The sequence below is a fragment of the Phasianus colchicus genome, chromosome 3 (assembly GCF_987193195.1).
Source record: "Phasianus colchicus chromosome 3, bPhaCol1.hap1.1, whole genome shotgun sequence".
Taxonomy (NCBI): Eukaryota; Metazoa; Chordata; class Aves; order Galliformes; family Phasianidae; genus Phasianus; species Phasianus colchicus.
The window spans coordinates 62844675-62855937 of NC_143438.1; the positions used below are offsets into that span (position 1 = coordinate 62844675).

The following is an 11263-nucleotide window of genomic DNA, read 5'->3' on the forward strand; positions in this document are numbered from 1 at the left end:
ATAGAAAATTATCTGCACATCCCAATGGTGTAGACAGCGAGCCTAGAACCTTCGAGTAATTGCTAGTAGTAACCAGATAAGAAAGTAGTGACGCAAGTGCTTACGCACGATAAGTGGGGTGTAGACGAAGTTGTACAAGGCTATATAAGTTCCTGCCACGAGTTAATAAACGCCATTTTACCACCCACCATATTGGTGTGCACCGAGGTAGATGGACAGACCGTTGAGTCCCTAACGATTGCGAACACCTGGATGAAGCGGGCTTCATATGGTGACCCCGACGTGATCGTTAGGGAATAGTGGTCGGCCACAGGCGGCGTGGCGATCCTGCTCTCATCCGTCTCCCTTGGGGAAGGAGGCGATGACCCTAGAAGAGGGGGCTGCGGCTTAGGAGAGTGGAAGCTGGGTAGCGTCGGAGGGGGCTCTGCGGCCGGGAGCCTGCTTAACCTGCCGAGGACCCAGGGAACCATCGGAAGGGAAGCCCGGTGGTTGCGTGTTCCGGGGGAACGCCTGGCGGAGTGAACATGGAAGCCGTCATGAAGGTGATTTCGTCCGCGTGTAAGACATACTGCGGGAAAACCCCTATGGGGAAAACCTCTCCTTCTAAGAAGGAAATAGGGGCAATGTTGTCCCTTTTACAAAAGGAGGGTGAGCTGGACTCCCCTCAACAGGTGCTCGATTCAAATCGGTGGGACTCACTTACTTCGGCGCTGTGCCAGCGCGCCATGTCCGACCAAAAAGCCTCAGAGCTTAAAACATGGGGCTTGATACTTGGGGCTCTCAAAGCGGCAAAGGTGGAAGGAGGGTTCGGGGAGGATCGGAGCGTGACGGGGGCTGCCGGGAGCGGGTCTTTGCTTTCTCATAGATCCGACGAGGCCAAGATGGCGGCGACGGCAGAGAGCGGAGGCGGAGAGACGGAGAAGAAGGAGTCGCCGAGTCAGTCATGTGAGCCGACAGCTCCGCCCCCGCCTTACCCTGCCCCGTCTTTATGCCCTTCTTTGGACAAAACGTCTCAGCCAGAACCGCCCCTTGAAGAACGCGATAGGGCGGTGGACGGAGCGGGGCAGGGGAGCCCGCGGCCGGGGGGGAGCCCGCGCCGGGGGGGGGGCCTGGTTACTGACTGGGCTAAAGTTAAAGAGAAAGCGAAAGAAAAGGGCCTAGCGAATCCAGCTGCGTTTATAGTTAGCCCTACAAACACGGGCGCTTTCTCTATCGCATCGGGTTATTGCGGAATCCGATTGGCCCTCTACATGGCCTACAGGGGCGGCACAGATGATAGCGGGAGTGGGAGGAACAACGCCCACCCGGAGGTCCGCCCAGATGGTTGAGATTATCGTAATCAGCAGGGATGGTTCCCTGGAAAGGCCTGTTCTGCTTACCCCGTTAGTGGCGCAGGTGCCGGGAACCCTCTTGGGGAGGGACTTTCTGCGGGGTGTGGCAGCACGCATAACAATTTATAGTGGGGGCCACGATCTGCCAATTGTCAGCGCAGTATGCGATTCCACTGCGCTGGAGACAGGAAGTGCGACCTGTCTGGGTGGATCAGTGGTCCTTACCGACGGAAAAGCTTGTAGCGCTTCACGCATTAGTACAGCAAGAGCTTCGCTTAGGTCGTATAGAACCCTCTCTTAGTCAATGGAACACTCCTGTATTTGTGATAAAAAAGCGGTCAGGATCCTATCGCTTGCTGCACGACTTGCGCGCAGTTAACGCTCAGTTAGTGCCTTTTGGTGTAGTTCAGCAGGGTGTGCCCGTACTATCCGCCGTGCCTGCAGGCTGGGGGGTTGTTGTTATCGATTTGAAGGATTGCTTTTTCTCCATACCCCTGGCTGAGCAAGACAGGGAGGCTTTTGCCTTTACGGTTCCTGTCCGTAATAACCAAGGCCCGGCTCGTCGGTATCACTGGCGAGTGCTCCCACAAGGGATGGCGTGCTCTCCCACGATCTGTCAGATAGTGATTGACAGAGTCCTGAGTCCGGTCCGGCAGTCCCCTAGGCAGTTCCTCCTGCTGCACTATATGGATGATCTGCTGCTATCATCCCCGACCCCATCGGGGCTCCAGTCATTAGAAGCCCAAGTGGTGACGCTCCTGACATCAGCCGGCTTCACTATTTCTGCTGAAAAGATCCAGAGAGGATCGGGGGTCCAGTTTTTAGGATATCGGCTGGGAGACAAAACTGTCCACCCAGTCGGGGTTGACATCAAACCAGATCTGATGAAAGAGAACAGTAACGAGGGACTCTGAGTTTTGCAGGTATGGCTCCTGTGAACGCCGAAGAAGGAGACAGCCCAGGAACCCCGAAAGAAGGCCGGGAGAAGCGTGGAGGAAACTCAACCGTTGCTGCCAACGAGAAAACGCGTTTCTAACAGGGGCATGGATGTGAAGACCTAGAAGGAATGTGTTGCTTCAATCTTAGCGACCACAGTGTATCCATCCATAAAGCGCTGAGAGCCCTGCGCGACCATACGGAGAAGATCCAAGTGGAGGACGACCCCATCGGGGACTGGCTGAGAAGTGTGTTCGGAGGCATAGGGGAATGGGGTGTGCACTTATTGAAGGGTCTGCTTTTAGGGCTTGTATTTATCTTGCTTTTGATAGTATGCGTACCTTGCCTTCTACAAATTATGTTAAGTTGTATTCAAAGGATGATTGACCGCACAGTCAACTACCACGTAGAATATAGCAAAATGCAAAAAGCTTGTAGGCAGTCAGAAAACACGGCGGTATAGAGGTAGTGCGGGATCACTTTGCGATTCGGGATGTAACGGGGCAAGGCTTAACTGAGAGGACAATGGCATGTATAGGCGCAAAGCAGGGCTTCGGTTGTACGCGGTTAGGGTCCTCTCAGAATGGAGTAATTACGCTTGTGCATAGGGAGGGGGAAATGTAGACAGCGAGCCTAGAACCTTCGAGTAATTGCTAGTAGTAACCAGATAAGAAAGTAGTGACGCAAGTGCTTACGCACGATAAGTGGGGTGTAGACGAAGTTGTACAAGGCTATATAAGTTCCTGCCACGAGTTAATAAACGCCATTTTACCACCCACCATATTGGTGTGCACCGAGGTAGATGGACAGACCGTTGAGTCCCTAACGATTGCGAACACCTGGATGAAGCGGGCTTCACAATGGAATAAATGCAGGGCATTAAAATGAAAACCAAACTATTTTTCACTTGTGCTCTTGTGGCTTTCTGGTGCATAATATCAACATAGGCATTCTTTAAACATGTTAAGAATGCAATATCAGCTTTGAAAATAGATCAGCTCTTTGTAGTCTAAGCTTCTTTTCTTGTTAGACTATTTTTTTTTATCATCATGTAATTATTATGCTTAACAAAACCCACCATTCTCCATTGCTCTGGCTTGTGTTCACAAGGTACTGCCCTGGAACTGAAAGAGCTGAATGTTATTTCTCATTTTGCTGCAAATAGCTTGTACTTTATCACTACAGACCACTGCTTTCCAACCTATAAGGTGGATATAAAATTATTAGTCTACCAGATCAGAGAAGAAGAACCAATGAAAAAAAGTTACAGAAATAAAGTAAATACAGAAGGTTGGTGCTTACTTCTGTCAGTGTTTACAGAACCACAGCATGGCTGAGCATGGCTGAGCTCTGGGTCCATCTGCTCCAACCCTCCCCCAGCAGGGACACCCAGAGCAGGGTGCCCAGGTCCACATCTAGGAGGATTTTCAAAGTATTCAGGGAAGAGACTCTACAGTCTCTCTAGGCAACCTGTGCCACTTTTGGGTCACATCTTCGCAGCCAAAAAGTATTTTCTCATGTTCAGATGGAATTCCATATTTTTTAAAATGTACACATGGTCTCTAGTTTTGTCAGTGCGCGCTGCTGAGGGTTCTCTGACTGCCTTCTTCCGTCTTCCCTCTCATCAGGTGGTTGTATGCACTGAGCCTACTCTGAGCAGTCTTTCCTCACAGGAAAGGAGTCCCTTTGTCATCCAGTAGCCCTTCACTTGACTCTCCAGTCTGTCCACATCATCCTTGTATCGTGGAAACCAGACGCGGCCTCACTGGTGCTGAGTAGAGGGGAAGGGCCTCCTCCCTCCACTAAATAAAAATATAGTAGATTGACCGGGTAGCCTCTGTGTAATTTCCTGGGAAAGGATTCCCGAAACATGAGAATCATTAAACTAACCCTCTGCAATCAATGGAACACCAAAAATTTTGGAGAACAATAATAGCGATAGCTAATTAAGGTCACAGATTTTTCTGTTGTTTCTGGTGTTGATAGTCTAACATTTCCCTGAGATTATTTCATTAGAGTACTATCCCCCTTTTTTTCACATTAGTAATCTCCAAGAATTAGGAAGTACCTTAACGAACCAAAAATACCTACTTGTGTTTTAAGTTGTTTCCAGATTAGAAAGGCTCAGTGCTAATGTCCTGTGTGGACTCCAAGTGCAAAAGTCTCCACATGCCATTTTAGCAAATCCACTACTATGGCTATGTGAGACAGAGGTACTCTGTAAGATTCTTGGGAATTTAAGGAAAAGTATGAGACAGAGCTCTTAGCAACTTTTATTTCCCCTTTAAGGTAGGCTATTTGGGTATCTTTTGATTAATAATAATAGTAATAAGCATTAAATATTCAGCATTCCAACAGCTTTGTTATTGCTCTTATTTCTGTTTCACCTCCAGGGTTCTGGCCACAGCCAGGCTTGTCTGAAAGACAGGCAACAGCTGGACTGCAACAGAGATTGCCAAGAAAGCCTACCATGTGTTCAGAAATCTCACTTGTTCATTCCAGGCATGCATTACTCAGAGAAACTATGGCTGCCACACTAAAAACTGAAAAATACTCTTTTTGGTAAAAACATCAGAATTTCCATATTTAGAAAACAGTAGTAAAATTGCTTTTTTGCTTTTCTGCATTTTACAGAAAATTATTATTATTATTTTTTTTTGTGGGATTTCCTGATCTATTTTTCTTTGTGTGTATTGAAACAAAGCCCACATTTTAAATAACATTACAAAAGATTCTGTTTAAAAAAATCTCTCAAATCCCAAACAAATTCCTTTGGCATATATGATATCACAACATCAAGCCCTTCGACCTCAGAAAAAAAAATAGCCCAATAAGAAACTTTTAAAGGCTTTTATTATTTTTTTCTAAAGTCATTTATATGCAACTGCTGCTGATCGTTACCTAAAGTCATTATTTCACAAACATAAGCAAAGTAAGTGGGTCACAGAAATGGGACAGACATTAACTGAGGTATGTGGTCAGATTACAGAGATAAAGTGATATGTAAGAAGGCCCCAGACTACTGGGCCATAGTTCTAGGAAATATTTTTTACAATTTAGAAAGATGACTCCACTATTACTGCACAAAGAATTCACTTTATACCGTACCACAGGTAAACAGAATGAAAAATGCACTATCACAGTTGAAGTGCAATTGTTTATACTTTAGTGATAGACTGGGCCACTGGCCTTCAAAAAGGCAGAATTCCTGATTAAGTCAATGACATCTAATAAGGTTTAAGAGAATAAAAGCTTGCACTGTTTAAATAGCTGTCCAGAATTAAAATTGTGTGTGCATACATATATACCTATATGCTTGCACACAATTATATATATAGATATATGTATATATTATACACACACACACATATATATACGTGACATCTGTTCCAAAAGTAATGCCTCCTATTTTGTTTCGCTGGTCCATGCCATCAGATGGCAGATGGTGGTGGTATGGCAGTAGGACTGAACCTTCCTACCAGTATTCCATTACATGTAGCTGTGTGACAGATGGCAGCAGAGGAGCTGTTCGACAAAATGGCATGGAAGTGTGTATGGAGCAAAGGTGTGTCACTGAATTCCTCCATATGAAATAAAAATGCACCCATGGTCATTCATAGATGCTTGTGGTACATTTATGCAGACCAAACAATGGATGTGAGCACAGTGAGACAGTGGGTGGCTCATTTCAGCTGCAGTGACAGTGAAATTACAGGCAAACCATGTTCCAGACAGCCACGCTCAGCTGAAACACCATAATATGAAGTGCATCTTGATCATCCACATGAACTGGCTAAGGATGGTGACTATATTGAAAAACAGTGCTTTGTAACTGAGAATTTGTCTATCAAATAGTGTTATTGTGCTCCTTGTGTCTGTTTAGTTTCCATGGAAATAAATAGGAAGCATTACTTTTGGAGCAACCAACGTATATGTACATATATAAACACGCATATATTTGTTTACATATCTTATTATTACATTATATATATAAAGATAAGTAAAAGAGGCTAGAGAAACAAAAACAGAGAAATCAGAATCAGAGGAAGGAAAACACGAAGATATATTCTCAGAAATGTGTCCTACAGAGCATTTTATAGTGGTGGCAGCACAGGGGGTAAATAAAGCAGACCTGAAAACAAAATTATTAAGAGCCGATGTCGCCAATTTTACTTTATGCAATGCATAAAGTACTTATTGGTCGCTGATATTCAGAAATTGCATGTCATTCAATATGATGATTACTGGTAATTAGCTGAATCAAGATCTTCCGCCTTAATTTAATTTTTGAGGTACCAATCCATGCCAGCAAACTGGTGTGGCTTAACATCGCAGATAAGTGCTAAAGTGCATCTGGCATGATTGCAGACCAGGCAGAAAAGGAAAACTAACAAACTCTTAGGTGTACAAGAGATCTTGAAGTACAAAGACTTCACTAAAATCATAGGTAAGCTCTCAACTTTCTATGCATGTAGTGGGATGAAACTCCAGAAGTTTAGCAATTTGGTGTGTGAGCACATATATGTATAACTTCTGTCTGCTTTAAACCTGCCACATGCTGCTTTAGTTTGATACCTCTTAGGGACAGACAATGAGCAGTTGATCTGTATCTGTCGTGCTGCTCTTAATTATCCAGCCCTCTATCACAGCCTCCCTCAGATGTCTTTTCCAGGCTGACAAGCCCTTGCCTACTTAGCTGTTTCCTGCCTGAACGCTTCTCTGTCCCTTTGATCATCCTTCTAGCTTTTCTCCAAATCTTTTTCCATTCCCCCTCATGTATTATGAGAAGAGGGATCTGACCTGCATGAGATTCAAGACGTGGGCAGACTCTGTGCAGCTGCAGGATGACCAGTAGACACTGAGTACACCAGATGACATCTAACCTTGATACAGAGCCCTGAGAACTCCCTGGTGTCCCTCTTAGTTGTGAAAGTAACTTTGCAGCCCTAGCTTCTGCTTTTATTACCACTCTTGCTTATGCAAATGCTTGGTCACTCCTTTGAAGTACTGCAATAGTTTTCTGAGATTGTCAGATGTTGACTGAGCACAGAAGCAGTAGGTGACACCTCCCCTCCTGGCATCCTGGCACAGATGCACAATATCTGCACCTCAGACGGGCAAAGCTAAAGACAGCATTTAGCTGTCCAACGGAGGTGAGAATTGGAAGAAATATACAAACTTTCCACAACTGGCTAGTGACAAATTTAATGTATAAAGACATTTAGTCTGTGTAGCTCACTCTTTAGATTTCTAGTGGTTGTAACATTCACATACAATTGTTTATAAATACACACCACATTATAATATATGAACAAAATGCCAGGGAGGTCTACAAAACTCATGTGCTCCAACTTGTTGTGAAACTTTAGCTGAAACCACAGTCCTGCAGGTTATATACCTTCCTTTTGAACCATAAAACCTTGATGTTTATATTTGTTCTCTTTATTTTTTTCATTAAGTCCTCTAAAATAAGATCAAGAATACATGAATGAAGTTTTCTTTGCTCTGTCTGGATATCTGTTTCAGACACTGGGAACTGAGGCAGAAAAAGAGCACATGAACTGCTGAAGGTCACACAGGTACGGGAGCGTGTGGGGAAGAGAGTGCACATTTCCAGGCTCAGGTTAATGTTAAGCACAGGCCCGTGCCACTTCCCTAAGTTGGGGCTAATTTCATCGACAGTATCAGTAACAATGGGGAGAAAGAGATTTCAAAAGGGCGATTATTTCTCTCTAGTCCCATTCAAACTCGCTTTGTGAGTACAATCTCCTGATTGTGAACACTTGCAGTGCTTCGCTGCTTCTGTGGTAAAAATGTTATTTGCCTCAGGGCTACTTGAGCAGAAAAAGAAATGTCCCGCTCTGGTAGGAAAGTCTATCTTAGGCAAATGAATCACTCCTACATGACCATAAGTAGTACAGATGCGTTGTAATCACTGCTTAATAATTACTTTCAGATCAAATAATGTTCAAGAGATCACCACATCAGTAAGATGCTCTAAATATAAGGGCGGGATGTTTTGTACAGACTGATACAGAGAAGCAAGCTGTTACTTATAGGGGCAGCAACTTTGGGTTATGTTACTGATGCATGGTGAGGCAGAACCTACATTTTAAGCACAACAGGAATATGAACAATCTCTGAGCTCTTGTGATTATAATCTTATTTAGCCAAGCCTTCCTTCAACAGTGTTATTGATTCAGAAAGCTCCTGTAAAGCTGTTTGTGCCTTCTGTGAAATCTCCCCCTCCTCCTGGATGATGTTTGTTATTCTGCATGTGTGTTATGAGCATTGGTTAAATTATTTTCCCTGATTCTCAGAAGCCTCTCATCATTGTTTAGAATCAAATTAATCATGCTGCACACACATCTCCTTTTAGTCTGGGGACTATGTTCTTTGAGTTTGGGGACTACCCAGCAACAAAGCACCCACACAATAACCACAAGATGAGCAGGTTTCAGTCTTGTGACCGTTAGGTTTGGTTGGTTTGGTTTTCTCCTGATCCCTCCCCTGCTCTTTATAAACAAGTGGTATTTATCTAAGCAGCCTGCACTGGCAGCTGGCTGATGGGTCCCTCCAGCTGGACATCTTCTCTACGTTTAGCTCAACCACACCTGCTTCAGATAGCAAACAAGAAGTGTTTTTATCTTCTGCATCTGAAAGAACAGGGAAGGGGAGGGCTACATGAGAGGAGGTTGGGGCAGAGGTAAAGGGAAAATCTTGGGCCAATCACACTTCTTTCAGCTGTAATACTTCACGATGTTTTCAGATCCCATCTGGTCTTGTATCAGAAAAAAAGAATGAAGTTTAAGGGCTTTTTTCTTTCTTTACTGCTGCACTACTCTCTTTAACACAGTTATTTCATTATCTCTTGCTATCATTTGATCAAATTTATCTTCCATTAGAACTTCCTTTCCCTTGAAGTACATAGTGACATGAGAATGCATGCCTTTCCAAGCTTTTATTGTTCTGAATTAAGAAATGGTAGAATGGTCTCATGAAAGATTAATGACTTCCCGTAAGCATCTCTGTACCTGCGGACAAGCAATTACAAAAATATGTTCAAAAGAAAACAAGAAAGGATATGAGAATGTATTGGCCAGGTATTTCTTGGCAGGCAGCAAGCTTAGTTTGTTATACTGCCAGCATATTTAGAGCTAAGGCAACTTCTGTCCTGACTTCATGTATCATATTTTGTTTTGTACATTAGTAGCAATATTGGCCTTGTAAGAAGAACTGTCACTTTACAGGTATTTTGTTGAGGCTTTGTTGTACTTAAGCTCATGTATATGTGCTCATACCTGTTTCTGAGAGGTAGCTCTGTGTTCAAAATTAAGAGTTAAGGACTGAGTATGCTGTACAGCATTTATACAATTTCAGCAGCCATTTCATGCTGATGGGTTCTTGTTTTCTTTTCTAGCTTTTTGTTTTTGTTTCTCTTGTGCAGAGCTTTTCCATAAGGTTTCTGTTGGGCTCACAAAAACAGTAAATTGAAAAATCTCGATAATTGCCTAAGTCTTAAATATTCTCTGCTTGGATATCTAAATATTAAATATCCTTCATTTGACACTCTTCTGTCACAGCCTCTGAGAGAGGATGGAAACCTCCAGAACCTCCAGTTTCTGCAATCAGTGCAGACTGATTGCAACTTCTCTGTTTATCCTGCTGTTATGTTCAAATTAAAGGGACTGGACTGGGTGTAGCCATGATGCACTTGATTTCCCTGTCTACATCCTCACCCCTATGGTAACTTTAGCACAGATGTCTAATCAATGTAAAATTACTTAATTTCAACCATTTTCTCAGTAAAGCCAGTAAATCATGATTTCCTGATTCTGAGAGCTCAGCTGTGGACTCATACAAGCACATTTCTTGGAAGACCGCATTTCATTATTCCTGAGGTTCTTCAGTGAACTTTACTATAAAATCTCTCCTTTGAAGAAGGAGATATTCCATGCCTGCAGATAGCTAACACAGCCCATTTTTTGTAAACATGTAAGAATATACTGTTCCTATAGGACCAGTATAGTACAGTCTATTTTGATGTCAAAGTAGTTTTGGTAGTTAGTGGACCAGGTCATCACCCACAGGTATCAGTTCAGTCAGGTATGCATGCAGGAGAGTACAAAATTAACAGCAGTAAGCAGAGAATGATAGAATCAAGGCACAGGCAACTCATGTAGACGTACGTTCAGACAGAAGAGTAATTGCAGGACTTGAGACTTTGGCTAGCTTAAAAAACGATTTCAGAACGCTATATTTGCAGTTATTGGCCTCTAACCTTACCTTGGAGTTCTGTGAAATACAGGGAGGGTTCATGTAGAGTTAGCTGCTCCAAGAGGAGTGCTGCTGGAGGTCAGGACATGATTTAGCGGAGGGCTATTAGAGTTAAGGTAGTATGGGTAGTATGGTTAGGCTACAGTTGGACTTGATGATCTTTAAGGTCTTTTCCAACCTGAGCAGTTCTATGACTCTATGATTCCAACTGTTCTAACATCACACCATGGCTTTATAAAATAGGAAAGGACTGAATTCCCACTCATCCTTGTTTTTTTGCTAAATACCGTGCAGGTAGTGATCACAGTTTTGGGGACTCTACGAAAACTCACCTATAATCTGTTCACTTTCAGTTTTATTTCCATTTTATTCTCAACTCCAGATTAATTTTCTTGTAGTGTTTTATTTGGCAGTATCATATCTCGTTTGTTTGCTGTTACCTTTTCCACATTAGAGTTACCATAATTTTCACAACTGTTTAGTTATTCCTTTAAATTGTTTCTCTCTTTTCTCTTGAGTCCAAATCTCATTACCTGAAGGATGTGGAATAGGATAATTTTCCATACAGCTTTGAATGTATCCAAAATTGTCTGTGAAGGAGCATGCAGAAGTGAACTGTAATATACACAAAAACACAAAGAACTGCTCTCCTTTATAAAAAATCATTCCAAGAAAGCTGAGACAAGCAGTTCTTGTCCTGTTCATTTTGATGTCAGGTG

General features: G+C 43.2%; 1 protein-coding gene across 1 annotated transcript; it reads left to right on the forward strand.

Annotated features, from left to right (window-relative positions):
• The first annotated feature begins 521 nt into the window (after positions 1-521).
• Positions 522-2560, forward strand: LOC149918638 (uncharacterized). Its single transcript, XM_090137700.1, has 2 exons — positions 522-945; positions 2255-2560. Exons 1-2 carry the CDS (start codon positions 525-527, stop codon positions 2365-2367), a joined length of 534 nt encoding a protein of 177 aa, XP_089993826.1. The 5' UTR covers positions 522-524; the 3' UTR covers positions 2368-2560.
• Positions 2561-11263: the final 8703 nt, after the last annotated feature.

Coding starts and splice junctions, on each gene's coding strand:
- LOC149918638 (XM_090137700.1), top strand. CDS start 525: ATGGAAGCCGTCATGAAGGTGATTTCGTCCGCGTGTAAGACATACTGC. Junction 946..2,254: donor GGAGTCGCCGAGTCAGTCAT/GTGAGCCGACAG, acceptor TGAGTTTTGCAG/GTATGGCTCCTGTGAACGCC.